The sequence below is a fragment of the Apium graveolens genome, chromosome 9, assembly GCF_009905375.1.
Source record: "Apium graveolens cultivar Ventura chromosome 9, ASM990537v1, whole genome shotgun sequence".
Lineage (NCBI taxonomy): Eukaryota > Viridiplantae > Streptophyta > Magnoliopsida > Apiales > Apiaceae > Apium > Apium graveolens.
In genome coordinates, this window is record NC_133655.1 from 99,802,429 (window position 1) to 99,817,652 (window position 15,224).

At 35.7% G+C, this 15,224-nt stretch overlaps 1 protein-coding gene across 1 annotated transcript; it reads left to right on the forward strand.

The window, feature by feature from the left end:
• The first annotated feature begins 13,555 nt into the window (after positions 1 to 13,555).
• Positions 13,556 to 14,730, forward strand: LOC141682632 (uncharacterized). The gene is made up of 2 exons (XM_074487337.1): positions 13,556 to 14,114; positions 14,529 to 14,730. The coding sequence occupies exons 1-2, from the start codon at positions 13,661 to 13,663 to the stop codon at positions 14,582 to 14,584; spliced, it is 510 nt and encodes a 169-aa protein (XP_074343438.1). The 5' UTR covers positions 13,556 to 13,660; the 3' UTR covers positions 14,585 to 14,730.
• The last annotated feature ends 494 nt before the right edge of the window (positions 14,731 to 15,224 follow it).

Here is a 15,224-nt window from a genome sequence, read left to right on the forward strand (position 1 = left end):
TGTCTTGATGTGAATCCTCTACCTTGACTATGACCTCTACCCATTCCAGAGTTTCCTTGATCATCTTTTTCGTCATCCTTTCCTGTCAGTGTCTTGTCAGTCTTGCATTTGGAATTAATTACTTTCTCCCCCTTTTTGGCATCAGCAGATAGTAGAAGAGAGATAAGCAATTCCACTGAGGATTGGATTTCAGTTAGTTGTGATTGCTGAGAAGCTTGATTTTTCAGAATATCATCAATCTGAGCTTGTTGATGATCTTGAGTCTTCTCAATATAAGCAATCCTGTCAATGGTAGGTTGGAAGAACTTTTTCTTATCAATTTTCCAAACTTGTTCCTGTTTGATAAAGTTCTCCTGAATCTTGTGTAGCTCTGCATGAGTAGTTGAATGAAGACCTTGTAGATGTTTAGTACTCAATGCAGTGACTCTAAGCTGGGTTTTGAAATCATCAGAATTTAATATTTCATCAGCTTTAGTCAAGTGCTCAGCAAGATGCTTTTCAATTGGAACACATGAAACTGAGTTCCATTCCTTAGTCCACTCCTGACCTGCAGGAGTTTCACTCCAAGGTACTGGTGCTTCTCCGGTAACAAACTTCTTAACCAGTTCAGACTTTAGAATAGTCTGTTGAGGAGCATGTCCTGAAGGACCTGCTGTATCAGCATCTGCAGTTGGAGCAGCATCACCAGTATCTCCAGCATTTGCAGCATCAGAACTTACAGAATCAGTATCCTCTGATAAAATAACAGTGTGAGTAGCAATGGAGGCTTCAGCATCCTCTAATTGCTGATCTTGTTCTAAGTTCTGATCAACAGCCATATCCTAATGCTCACCTAAAGTCTGATCATCAGCATCTTGATGCAGAGAAGGTGTTGTTGATAACTCTGGAGTTTGAACAGCATCAGAAACAGGTGTTGTGGAAGGATTATTTGCTGTTGGAGCTTCTAAGAGAATTACTTCAGGCACAACCAAGTTTTGAACATCAATATCAGCACTTGTGCCTGGATCAACAGGAGACACATATGGTGTGTTAGCCTTTTCAGAAACAGCTTCCTGAGATGGAGTTGATGGAGAAGAAGTGACTGGAGCAAATTCCTTGTCTTGTGAGATCAGAGTTTCCTGATCCCCTTCCTTAGCTGCTTCCTCTTCATCATCTGAAACTGGCCTTTTTGCCCTCTGTTTCTTGTATCTCTTTGTTGATTTGGATTCCTTGGGAGTTTCAGGAACTGTCATTCTTCTAAGCCTTTTGAGAAGCCTAGATCCCCCAATTCCAGAATCCTTCTGAGAAGTCTCTTTCTCAGCTTCACCTACAACAGGTTCTGAAGAAGGAACCTGTTCCTCAGTATCAGATCCATCTCTCAAGGCAATCCTCCTTCTCTTTTGAGGTGTTTGAGGAACAATCTTTGTCCTCTTTGGCTTGGAGGATGAAGGCTTCACAGTAGGTGCTGAGGATGAGGGTTGATCAGTCTGTGAAGTGGAGAGATAGGATTTGAGATATATCCTGAGGGTAGGTTGAGTAGAATGAGTGGTAGGTGCTGAGGATGATGGTTTTTGGGTGTTTGTTGTTGGTTGGACATCACAGTAAACCGATCTATAAGTAACAGGATCAACATTTACTAGGATCTGTTTTACAGACTGAGGAATCTGTAATGGTCTAACCACTGATTTCTTAGTGTCAGCATTTACCAGGTCATTAAAGTAGCGTTTTGCAACTTTAAAAGGTGGGGTTGAGGAACTGACTAATTGAGGGTCATCAGTACAAAAAGTATAAATAAGTTGACAGAATCTAGCAAAATAGACAACATTCCTATCCTCTGTCATCCTATCCCCAATAAAACCAATTATACCAGTTGCAAAATCAAAATGAGTTTGATTGATAATAGCATACCCGATATGCTGACTCAGAATTGGGATAGCATCAAAATTCGAACATTTGTTCCCAAAAGCTTTGGTGATGCAGTCGAAGAAGAAGCTCCATTCTCTTCTGATATGAGCTCGTTTCAACTGCCCAAGCTTTGCCAAACTCCGTTCATACCCCAAATTTGCCATTAACTCCTGAAGACCTGATTATTCTGGAATTGAAAAAGTACAACCTTCTGGGAGATGGAGAGCCCTGCGTATTGTACCAGGAGTAACTGCATAAGATGAATCACCCACTTCGAAAACAATATTGGGAGTGCCATGTTTACCACCATCATCATAGTGCCCAGTCCGCCAAAACGTCAGAACTTGTTGACTCGAAAAGACTGAAGGCTGGGTTAATGCATACCCAATCTCACTGTGTGCAAGAAGATCTTGCACAAAATGCAATTCAGATGGAACTTCAGCATGATCAAGAATTACAGCATAGTTGTTTGGAACAAACTTAGCTCCATCAATGATTAAATCCTTAGGTGCAATGTGAAAAATTGAGATTTAAAAGTGCCTGTTAGGTGTTTGATAAAATGTCTGTATGAAAAACCAACGTGAGAGAAAGAGAGAGTAAAAGCAAGTAGAGAGAAAAAGTATGAAGGAAATAAAAGATTAAAGAAATCCTTTCTCTGTCGTACTTATACTCTGTAAAAAAATGTTACCGTTGGACACCTGTCAGACATGCAGTAATAACGGATAGTTACTGGGCGCGAGAAAACAATAATCATTACTTGCCCACTTGCCTGTTTTCAAGGAAAAACCGTTCCATTTACCCAGATATTTCATTAATCAAGGTGAAATAGTTTTAATTCAAAATTGAAACCGTTCCCACTGATTTAATTATTTTTCACTGCATCATTAATATTCTGAAAAGAAATCAAGTGAAAATGACCAAGATAAATTATATGAGTAAGTACTGATAAAGGAAAGTCAGAACTTAAATTAAAACAGAATTTATATGGTCATCAGAATATCAATCAGGATTTATCAATGCATTACAAAATAACTTAGAGACAAAATCTTGAACCAAAAACAAATTTCATTAATATATCAAGAGAATACATTCATGAAATGGAAATTACATCAGTACTTATACAAGATTTCCCTAAGCTACTAAACCTAACATCAACAGCCTTAGTCCTAGCTCAAGAAGCAGGGCAAGGTTGATGATGAAGAAAAATAGGAAGAAGACGAGATTAAATCATTTCTTCTTCCTACTCTCGACAAACAGAATGGCGAGTCGGATGATACGCTCTTGCTGGCGGAGAGCTTCCAGCCTTTCCTCCTCCAATCGCTCCAGATGGCGATGGTAGTCCATATAGAAGAACATGAGGTGAGTAAGTACCTCCTGTGGGACAGAGTCCCATATCTCCTCAGGAATGGCCGTGACGTGCCATTCATGCTGCCAGTCGGCACAGCTTAGCTCCATAATGAAGTTTTGGTAGTTCAAAAACATGTTGTATCTGACCATTGTGTTTTTGAAAGAAAAAGTATGAAGGTAAGTTTGTGAGAAAGAGTTTGATGGGAAGGCTGATGTGAAGTGGTTGCATATATAGGCAAGAGAATGTCAGGAGACGTAAAAGTATTTAATGCTGACAGGTAGAATTAATTCTACCTCATTTCCCCAGACTTGGAAAAAGAATAACATTCATTGGAAGGAGAAAACATGGTTGAATGCGCACAAGACACAAGTAAAAGTTGACTGTTCAAGTACAAGTACCATTAATCCTAACCATAGTGACTATTAATCTTCCACTTCACATGTTCTAGTTTGTACCGAGACTGTTAGCAAATTTCATCCACAGATAAGTCAAGTAAAGAATTTAAAATGTAATATCAGAACTTAGACTTATTTCAGAACTTAACAGTCATCATAACATAATTTCTTAACTTGAAAGAAAAATGCTTATCTGAGTAAATCCTCATACAAGTTCTGAGTTATACTCTTCAGAACTTAATCTTCAGAATATGTAACCAGAACTTGTCCTCAGAATTAGTGCAAGGTGACACAATGACTATTTATCTAAAACAACATAGACCACCACAGTAATTTTCATCATTCAGATGGAGTGATTAGTGTGTGCATTAAGCTAAATTTCAGACAAGGAGTAAAGTTTGATTCACTTCAGTACATCTTAGAAATAAGGCATAACTAAAATTTTGCTAAAGAGCTGTCATTATCCTGAAACCTACTGATGAATGAGTCCATGCTTGAGTCCACCTCAACTGTTTTGTGCTAATTTTATGCATCTTTTTAAATTCTATTTTACAGTGGCTTCTCAGTGTAAGTGAGTCACGACTGCTTATCAGAATTTATGCTATTATCAGAGTATTTCTCCAGTAATCATAGAGTGTGAAAAGTCACCAAGAAAATATTTTGCTTTTCTAATGCATATTTACTTAATACCAGCAATGCACTTGGGTCTTCCCTTCCACATTTTTACTCTAGATCTCAAAGGAGTACCTGATTTTATTCTATGATCCTTTTGATTTTTCTTTTTATAAGTGAGGTTTATCAGCACTTAGTACATTCAGCAGTTTTACTAGTATCAGAACTTAACAGATGAGTAGCATTATTCTAATTTGTGACTTAGTAATAAGATAAACAAAGTAAACTCAACTAAGCTCAATTATCAGAATTTGCTTGTGTCATAAAATTTCCACAGAAATAATTACTTCTTATATGGGATCATTTGTTTATTGAAGATTACTAGGTCAGTATATAGAACAGTTATCCTCATAGGATTGAATGGTTACTTAGACAGAAATATCACTTATCAGAGTTTAGAAACATATATCAGACAACAGTCAGTACTTAAAAACATATATCAATTAATCACAGAAAGAGATTAAATTCTGTAAATACTGATCATAAAGTCTGATAATACAGAACAAGACTAAGCAGATTTAGAGAAAGAACCTGAAATCATTCCAAGTTCATTTACCAATCTTGTAAAAGTGGCTTCACACAGTGGTTTTGTGAAGATATCTGCTAGTTGTTGATCTGTTGGAACAAAGTGCAATTCCACTGTACCTTCATCCACATGTTCCCTTATGAAGTGGTACCTGATGCTGATGTGCTTTGTTATAGAGTGTTGAACTGGATTACCTATCATAGCAATAGCACTTTGATTATCACAGTAAATAGGGATTTTGAAATATGTTAACCCATAATCCAGTAACTGATTCTTCATCCAAAGAATCTGTGCACAACAGCTTCCTGCAGCAATATACTCTGCTTCTGCAGTTGATGTGGAAATTGACTTTTGTTTCTTGCTGAACCAAGAAACCAATCTGCCTCCAAGAAATTGGCAACTTCCACTTGTGCTTTTCCTGTCAATTTTGCAACCTGTAAAATCTGCATCTGAGTAACCTATTAGTTTAAAATCTGATTCTCTAGGATACCACAATCCCAGATCAGCTGTTCCTTTAAGATACTTAAAGATTCTTTTCACAGCTATTAAGTGAGGTTCTCTTGGATCTGCTTGAAATCTTGCACAAAGACAGGTAGCATACATGATATCAGGTCTACTAGCAGTTAAATAGAGTAGAGAGCCAATCATACCTCTGTAATCAGTAATATCTACTGATTTACCAGTATCCTTATCCAGTTTTGTTGCAGTGGCCATGGGAGTGGATGCACTTGAACAATCTTGCATTACAAATTTCTTCAGCAAGTTTTTGGTGTACTTGGTTTGACAAATAAAAGTGCCTTCTTCATTCTGCTTGACTTGAAGGCCCAGAAAATAGCTAAGTTCCCCCATCATACTCATCTGATATCTTGATTGCATCAGTTTGGCAAACTTCTTGCAAAGTCTGTCATTTGTACACCCAAAAATGATATCATCAACATAAATCTGGACCAGAAGTAAGTCCTTTCCATGGTTGAGGTAGAACAGTGTTTTGTCTATTGTTCCTCTGTTAAATCCACTTTCCAGAAGAAACTGAGCTAAAGTCTCATACCATGCCCTAGGAGCTTGCTTAAGTCCATAAAGTGCTTTATCAAGCCTGTAGACATAATCTGGATGTTTGGAATCTACAAAGCCTGGAGGTTGTTCAACATATACCTCCTCCTCCAATTCTCCATTGAGAAAAGCACTTTTCACATCCATTTGAAAGACAGTAAACTTTTTGTGAGCAGCATAAGCCAAAAATATCCTTATGGCTTCTAACCTAGCAACTGGTGCAAATGTTTCATCATAATCAATTCCCTCCTGTTGAGAATATCCTTTTGCAACCAGCCTTGCCTTATTTCTTGTAATTATGCCATCACTGTCAGTTTTGTTTCTGAATACCCACTTTGTACCAACAACAGATCCATTCTTTGGTCTTGGCACTAGGGTCCAGACTTTGTTTCTTTCAAATTCATTTAACTCCTCCTGCATTGCTTGCACCCAATCAGCATCTTGAAGAGCTTCTTCCACTTTCTTTGGCTCAGTCTGAGAGAGAAAAGAATTGTAGAGACATTCATTTGAAGTACCTGTTCTAGTTCTGACACCTGCATCAGGATTTCCAATTATCAAATCAGGTGTATATGATTTTGTCCACTTCCTTGCAGATGGAAGGTTTTCTCTAGAACTGGATGCTCCCCCATGATCCATGCTGTCTTCATTTTCATTTTCTGATGCTCCCCCTGAAACTATGCTCTCTGAGTTGGATTCTTCAGTATTTAGATTTTCAGCACTATCAGAACTTGGCTTATCAGAACTTGACGAATCAGAACTTGAAGTGCCAGATGTATGTTCTGATGTTTCTTGAGATGTGGTAAGATCTTGAGTATGCTCCCCCTGCATAGGTGCATCTTCCTTTGACGTAGTCACCACATTTTCAATAACATCAGAGTTTAATCCATCAGAGTTTACAGTATCAGGACTTGGACTGTCAGGATTTTCAGTATCAGAACTTGAGTCTTCATTTTCAAATCTCAGCTGATCATGGTCAATGAAATCTTCAAGACCAGTAATCTTTTTGTCATCAAAAGAGACATTGATAGATTCCATGACCACTTTTGTTCTCAAATTATAGACTCTGAAGGCTTTTGTGGAAAGTGGATATCCAACAAAGATTCCTTCATCAGCTTTTAAATCAAACTTGGATAGCTGTTCAGGATGAGTCTTGAGAACAAAATACTTGCATCCAAATACATAAAAGTATTTCAGATTTGGCTTCTTTTTCTTCACCATCTCATATGGTATTTTTCCATGCTTGTTAATGAGTGTTGCATTTTGAGTAAAACAAGCAGTCTGCACAGCTTCAGCCCAGAAATAGGTTGGAAGCTTTGCTTCTTCAAGCATTGTACGTGCAGCTTCAATGAGAGTTCTATTCTTCCTTTCAACAACTCCATTTTGCTGTGGAGTTCCAGGAGCAGAAAATTCCTGCTTTATTCCATGGTTTTTGCAGAACTCTTCCATTATCAAATTCTTGAACTCAGTGCCATTATCACTCCTTAAAATTTTCACAGAATCTTTGACCAATTTATCCAGATGTTTGACATGATCAATCAAGATAAATGCAGTTTCACTTTTTGTGTGCAAGAAATACACCCATGTGTATCTGGTGAACTCATCCACTATGACCAACGCATACTTCTTCTTTGCAATAAACATGACATTCACTTGACCAAATAGATCAACATGTAGTAGATGATAAGGCTCAAGAATTGATGATTCAGTCTTGCTCTTGAATGAAGATTTTCTTTGTTTGGCCTTCTGACATGAATCACAAAGACCATCAGGAGCAAATACTGACTTTGGCAATCCTCTCACAAGATCTTTCTTGACCAGTTCATTTATATTGTTGAAATTTAAATGAGAGAGTTTCTTGTGCCAATTCCAGCTTTCTTCAATTGATGCTCTACTCATCAGACAAATTGCAGAACCATCAGTACTTGTTAAAAGCTTAGTTTCATAAATGTTACCCGCTTGTATCCTTTCAGAACAACTTTACCTTTAGATTTACTCACAATTTCACAGTGTTCTTCAAAGAAATCAACATGATAACCTCTGTCACAGATTTGACTTATACTCGGCAGATTGTGTTTAAGTCCTGAGACCAGAGCTACTTCTTTAATTATGACATTTCCAAGATTGATATTGCCATATCCCAATGTTTTTCCAATGTTGCCATCTCCATAAGAAACACTTGGGCCAGCTTTCTCCACAAAGTCTGATAGCAGGGCCTTATTTCCAGTCATATATCCTGAACATCCACTGTCCAGAACTAGAATATTTTTCCTGTTGCCCTGCAATCACAAAGACCACTAATTATTAGTTTTAAGGACCCAGACTTGCTTGGATCCTTTGGCCTTATTAAGTTTGTTAACATTTGCAGTGGATTTAGCATCAGAGTTTATGTTAACATTTTTCTTATCAGAACTTACACTATCAGACTTTGAATCAGAATTTACACTAGAAAGAACAATGGAAACTTTCTTCAAAGAAGGTTTTATTTGATAATAATCATAGTACAGACTATGATATTCCTTACAAGTATAAATGGAATGCCATAAACTACCACAATGAAAACAAGGATTTTGTGGTTTGTATCTAACATACTGACTCTTAACTCCTGATTTTGAAGGTAATGAGTTAATATTCTTATTCTTCCTGCAAAAAGAAGCCAGATGGTTAGAACTTCCACAGTTATGACATGTTTTCCTAGGAGCATCAGGAACAGGTTTATGATCATTGCTTTTATTCACACCGTCCTTTCCATTCCTATTTTTCCTAGGTGATTTTACCTTGTTTGCATTCTTAACATCTTTCAGCTTATGCTTAAGCTGCTTCTTTGTCATTAAGCCTATGTTCACTTCAGCTGTCTTTTCCTGTTTTAGTTTATCAGAAGTTAATTCCTTTTTAACTTTTGATTTCTCATTTTCAGACTTTACAGTTACAAACTTAACAGGTTTTAACTTTGGCTTTTGTTTAACAACAGGTTTAATCTCTTCAGTTCCTTTATCATTCTTATCTTCTCCATAACCTAAGCCCTATTTCCAGTTTCCACTACTTAGCAAATTTTGAGTTATTTTGCCAGAGTTAGTCCAAGTCCTGATAATCTCTCTTTCCTTTTCTAACTCAGTTTTTAGAGATTCATTCATTTTTAGCACTTCATCCCTAACATAAAAAACATCATCTTTATCCTTCTGAGTTTGATGGAACATGACTAACTCTTTTTCTAAGAAATCATTTCTTTTCTTAAAAGCAAGATTTTCAGAAGTTAATATTTCACATGTTAAAGTTTGATCTCTATAACTAACAAACATGGTTTTAAGATATCTTCTCAACTCATTAATATCATCAGTATGAAAAGCATAAGTAGTCTGAGGTACCTTTGTTTCAGCAGCTTCAGAACTGCTCTCAGCACTTTCTTTATCAGCATTTGCCATCAATGCATAGTTCTCCTCACTTTCAGAGTCTGAGGTGTCTGTCCAGCTTTTCTGCTTTGTGACAAGAGCCTTGCCTTTGTCACCCTTTGCTTTCTTGCAATCAGGAGATATGTGGCCTTTTTCACCACAGTTATAGCATTTAACATTTGTATAATCTCCTCTGTCAGACTTTCCTCCTCTGCCTTCAGATCTTCTGAAATTCTTCTTATCAGAACTTATGCCTTTCCTGGAAAACTTCTTTCCCTTCCTGGACTTCCTGTATGCAATCTTTGTGATTCCTTTCACCATAAGAGCACACAGCTTCATCATCTCCTCATCGGCATCAGTCTCAGGCAAGCTTTCAGAATCTGAGTCATCATCACTTTCAGAACTTGATGACTCAGTTTCAGACTTTATGAAAAGAGCTTTACCCTTGTCTTTCCTTGAGGAAGCTGCTTTGGGGGATTCTTCTTCAGCCTTAAGAGCAACTGTCCTTGACTTTCCTCCTTTCCTCTTGCTTCTTTGTTCCATCTCAAGTTCATGAGTCTTGAGCATTCCATAGATTTTATCAAGAGTTGTTTCATCAAGATTGTAGTTGTCTCTTATTGTCGTTGCCTTCAAATCCCAGCATTCAGGAAGAGCTAACAAGAATTTAAGGTTTGAATCTTCAAGATCATACTCTTTATCAACCAATGACAAATCATTCAAAAGTTTGACAAATCTATCATATAAATCATTCAATGACTCATTAGTCTTTGAGTCAAAATGTTCATACTCTTGAGTGAGTATTGTCTTCCTGTTCTTCTTAATTGTGTCAGTTCCCTAACACCTTGTTTCCAGAGTATCCCATATCTCCTTAGCAGTCTTGCAGTTGATTACCCTGTTTGACATTACATTATCAATGGCACTATGCAGTAAGTGTCGTACCTTAGCATCCTTAGCAATTGATGTTATATCTTCAGCAGTATAATCACTCTTCTCCTTTGGTACGGTCTTTGCTGCTTCACCTGCAACTGCAACTGCGAGCTTGGTTGGTTTGTGAGGCCCTTCCTTGATTCTATCAAGGTATTCTGGATCTGTTGCTTTCAGGAACATGGTCATCCTTACCTTCCATATGGGATATTCAGATGGTCTCAGTATGGGAACTCTGATAGTCTCATACCGACTTTGAATTTGTGTCTTTGGAGGTTCTTCAGTTTTGGTAGGCTTAGTTGGAGTTTCTGTGTCAGACATGATTGTGTTTGGATCTTTAACTGTATATGTGTTAACAGATTAGCTCTGATACCACTTGTTAGGTCACACACACTGTAGAGGGGGGTGAATACAGTGTATAATACAATCAAATCGAACTTTAATATATTAAGTAACAGAAAACAAACTTTATTGAAACAATAAACTCTGTTACAGTATGGAACTGTTACCTCTCAGTGATGAACAAATATCACGAGAGCTGCTAGGGTTACAATGAATAATCTTCTTAAATATGATAACACTTATAGTGTAAACCCTATGTCTGTGTTTATATACTACACAGTTACAAGATAATCGCTAATTGATATGGAATATAATTCTGCTTCCTAAAACATATCAATCAGATATCTTTTCTTCCAAGTATTCCATTCTTCACGGAACTCCTTCTTCATGCATATCTCTTCTTATGTTTATCTTGATCTTCTTTCCTTTAATCAGCTACTGTCCTTATCTGATCGTCCTTCAGCACTTAAGTTCTGATATCTAACTTCTGATGATTATCTCCTGATAATATAAGTACTGATATCCTTAAGTCTTGACTTCCAGTATAAGTACTGATCAACAGTTAAGTACTGATTTGTCCTGTTAAGTAAGATCTAAAATCTAAACATAAATTATATTAGCCATGACATTATCAAATATATCTAACAAAGAAATTCAGGTACATTCATCCCGACACGAATCCGACCTAGAACCCGAAATTGCCCCCCCCAATATACGCCCAACGACCCTTTCACTTATATGAATCTTCTTCTATGACAAAAACTCTTGTATCCTCCTGCCCCGATCCAGTTTCACGCATCCCCATCATAACCTACTTGTCATCTACTCCATCTTACTTATCCCCGAAAGTATGAAAATCATGACACATGTACCTACGTATCATCCTCAATTCCTCATCACCTAATCAAAATTAACCGTGAACTTTTGATTAGATAGTAACAACAAATCATTAACTAATCGGAATAAGAAATAACATAATTAATATGGGTAATCAAATTTTAGAAATTGGATTATAATATAGTATAAAAATAAATAAAAAGTTTATTAATGTTTTTCAGGAGAAGATTTTTTATAACATCAATCACATCATAACTTGTAAGTGGAGAACAAAGTGCTCAGAACATGGGCAACGCGGTCCCAACTCTTTCCCGGGCCACACAAAATGGCAAAAAATTATGAAATGAGACTCTCTTTACATTGTATTGTGTTGAAGTGAAATGGGCGGTCCCTGTTTGGTGGGACTGTCCCTTTTGATTAATCCTTTTTTTTAATCTGTATTGACCCCACAGCGCAGACACCACTTGCATATATAGTCTGCTTTTTCGTTTTTTTTTGTGTTTAGCTTACTTTCTAACTTAACGTTAATATTTCTAACGTATATATTTCTAATGATAATTTTTTTTTATAAATACTCAATTCTCATATCTTACTCGTCAGCTACAAAATGACTTGGTTGAGCATATTACGCAGTTTCATAATAATCGTTAAGTTTTTTTTAATTGTAATGTTTAAATTTAATATTTTGTTGTGTGCTGTATTTTTATTTCATGTTTTTAATAATATGATGCATTTTAATTATGAGACATGTGTTTTATTTTAATAATATTTTTAAAATTAAAATATTAAACTAAATTAAGTTTAAATTAATATTAAATTAAATTTAAATAAAATTAAGTTTAAATAAAAATAGAATTATTAAAATATTTTTACTAATAAATTAAATTTAAAAAATTTAAGTTAAATTCATTATATTAAATATATATTATAAAACAATTTGGGTGTGAGGTGGCAAGAATGTGCAAGTGAGAAGTGAGAAGTGAGAAGTGAGAAGTGAGAAGTGAGAAGTGAGAAGTGAGAAATGACCCGCCACTGGACCTGGTCTTCCGCTTGTGTCTCAAATTCATTATTAAGCTACATAATTGAAGTTTCCCATGGATGCAGTACAATCATTGCAATTCATCTTAAAGCAGCAAAGTCGATAATATTTCTAAATTCTAGCACCTTTCTTTCTCATTGAAGTTAGTATTTGCATATTGGCTTTGAGCGAGTAGTTACTTGTATGGGATTTTCTATGGTGTAATTAATGGCACACAGTAGTCACTAATTTTCATAAAAATAGGTTTTTTTTATTAATATTTGAATAATAAATATTAATAGCCCCACATTCACATCAACGTGTGCCAAGACCGTCCTTGTATTTGTATCACGGGTGGATTTAAACATTTGAACCCACTGTTTCAACAGCTTTTTTTCTGCCATAGCTTCTGTGTTAGTTTTTCAAACAAAGCCTTGACTTCTTCTCTTTATTTACGGGACTACTTGTGATGTTTTTGTCTTTGAGCTACGTGTTACTTTCTTTTGGAAGGATCGAGACCCACCGCTTAACTTTCATAATCGAGCATTATTGCTTCACCGAATTTCTACTTTAACCTTAGCTCTGGAATGTTTAGTGGGCTAATTGACTATTTGGTGTCTCGTCACAGTCTCCGATGTTAACACATTTAAATATCACCATTTACTCTTTCGTTTAACTTTTTATGTATACAACATCAACTTACAACTTCCCCAGTAGTGGTGATGCGATAGGAACTAGAATAACAAAAACAAAAGATGGAAAATTTGGAAGTGGGACATGGATGTAAATTTAAGGAAAATGTTAAATTTATAGTGGTTTTTAATTTTCATAAGTAAATATATTCCTAAACTTTATTACCTTATTTTTATAAGTATTCTAGAATGATTTTCTCTTTATTTGTTTCTATGTTTTCTAATCTTAGTGAATTCAAATGTTGTGATATATATTATTAGGGAAATTAATGTTGGTCTAAAATTTGTTAAAAAAGCTAGAATAAATAACATTTATTCACGAAATCAAGCTTGAATATTTAGTTTATATTATTGCTTCTAGAAACACACACGATAATTATTAAAAAAGAAAAAGACAATGAAAATATCTTCTTTGAAAAAAAAAATCAATTGTTAATTTTGAATAAAATACAAAATATATTACTCCAGCCTGAGAAAACAGTCTATCTACTTTCCCAAAACCCTTTACATTTTCCAAACCCCCCAAGCAAAACACTTCATTTTCTTAACACCTCTCAACTTGTTTAATTTCTCACCTCATTCATACATGGCAACCTTTAGTTTCATACTCCTTTTATTCTCACTACCAGCATTTCTTCTAACCTTATTCTCTCTGTTTCATCCTTCTCATTCCAATGCTTTATCAATCCATGATTTCCTCAGGCAAAATGGGTTGCCTGGTGGTTTGTTTCCGAAAGATGTAAAATCATACACAATATCCGAAACAGGCCTTCTTGAAGTCTACTTAGAAAGCCCATGTTTAGCAAAGTTTGATACAATGGCTTATTATGAAAGTGTTGTTAGAGGTAACTTAACTTATGGGGGGCTCACGGGAGTTGAAGGCTTTTCTCAAGAAGAGCTTTTCTTATGGTTACCAGTTTTAGATATCATTTTAGATGATCCATTGTCTGGTGTCATTTTGTTTGATATTGGACTTGCTCATAAACAGCTTTCTCTCTCACTCTTTGAAGATCCACCAGATTGTGCACCTCAGTCTCAGGGTATGTGTTTTTGTTATTCTTTTATTTGAAGTCCTTTACATTAGTCCCGTTGCGCATGCAAGTTATCTTCTTCTTCTTTTTTTGTTAATTAATTATACAAGCCCAGAGTCAAACTCTTAGCCTCCGCTTGGCCGAAAAGAACTTGACTAATGTACCAATCCTTTGTTGATTAAGAAAAGTTTTAAATGTCAAATCGTAGATGTCATTACTTACAAAATTGGTCCCTTTGTATATCCGAACTCAAACATGAATTTTCCGTTGAGAAAAAAAGGTACTCCTGAGGCACGGGACACCCCTGAGGCCCGGAGACCTTTTGTATCTTTTGTTTAATGTGTGCATCCTGACGGCAATGTGCCTGATTTTCAGAATTTCAAAATTCAAAATTCGAAACTACTCATGGTTATGGTTTTGCAGGAAATTTGAATAGACATGGTTTCGGGGAGAGAAGATTTGGAGATCAGCGTCAGTAAACTCCGTGGAAAGTGATGCAGCATATCGTAATGCGTACTCCAGTCTTAACTATTTGTTAACTAGATTAGATTTGTGTGGGGGAACTTGTAAGTTGAAACAGATTTTCTAATCCAATCTCATTATATTCCTGTTTTAAGTAATCAAACTTTAACATGCTACTAGTAATTTACTAATCCTTTTCATAATGACATAGTACCGTTTTTCTCCAATACCTTGCGGGCTGCGGCAATTGGATTGAATGGTCCTAAATACGTTTATTGTTTGTGTTATACACGTTTGTCAATGCACATTTTTAATTGTTAATATTTTTAATTTCGTATTAGTATTAAATATAAAAACTTTATTGTATTAAAGTACTCATAAATACGAATCTAACAAAATCACTTATGACTCTGTTTGATATTATAAATTAGACGCAAATTAGAAGTCAATCGCTTACCACAAATAGTACAGAAAGTCAAAAGGGGAATAACATTTTGGGACGAAATGAGTATCAAAAGGGGATTCCTTTTTTATTGTGTAACTGTGCAATATATAAGCATATACTCCTTCCGTCCCAAAATGATGTTCCTATATTGACTTTTTGTACTGTTCATGATAAGCGATTAACTACTAATTTATGTCTAATCTATAAAATCA

What these genes read in the sequence shown, in the direction of transcription:
- LOC141682632 (XM_074487337.1), top strand. Translation starts at nt 13,661, where the DNA reads ATGGCAACCTTTAGTTTCATACTCCTTTTATTCTCACTACCAGCATTT. An exon ending in TTGTGCACCTCAGTCTCAGG is followed by an intron (nt 14,115 to 14,528) that starts GTATGTGTTTTT and finishes ATGGTTTTGCAG; the next exon opens with GAAATTTGAATAGACATGGT.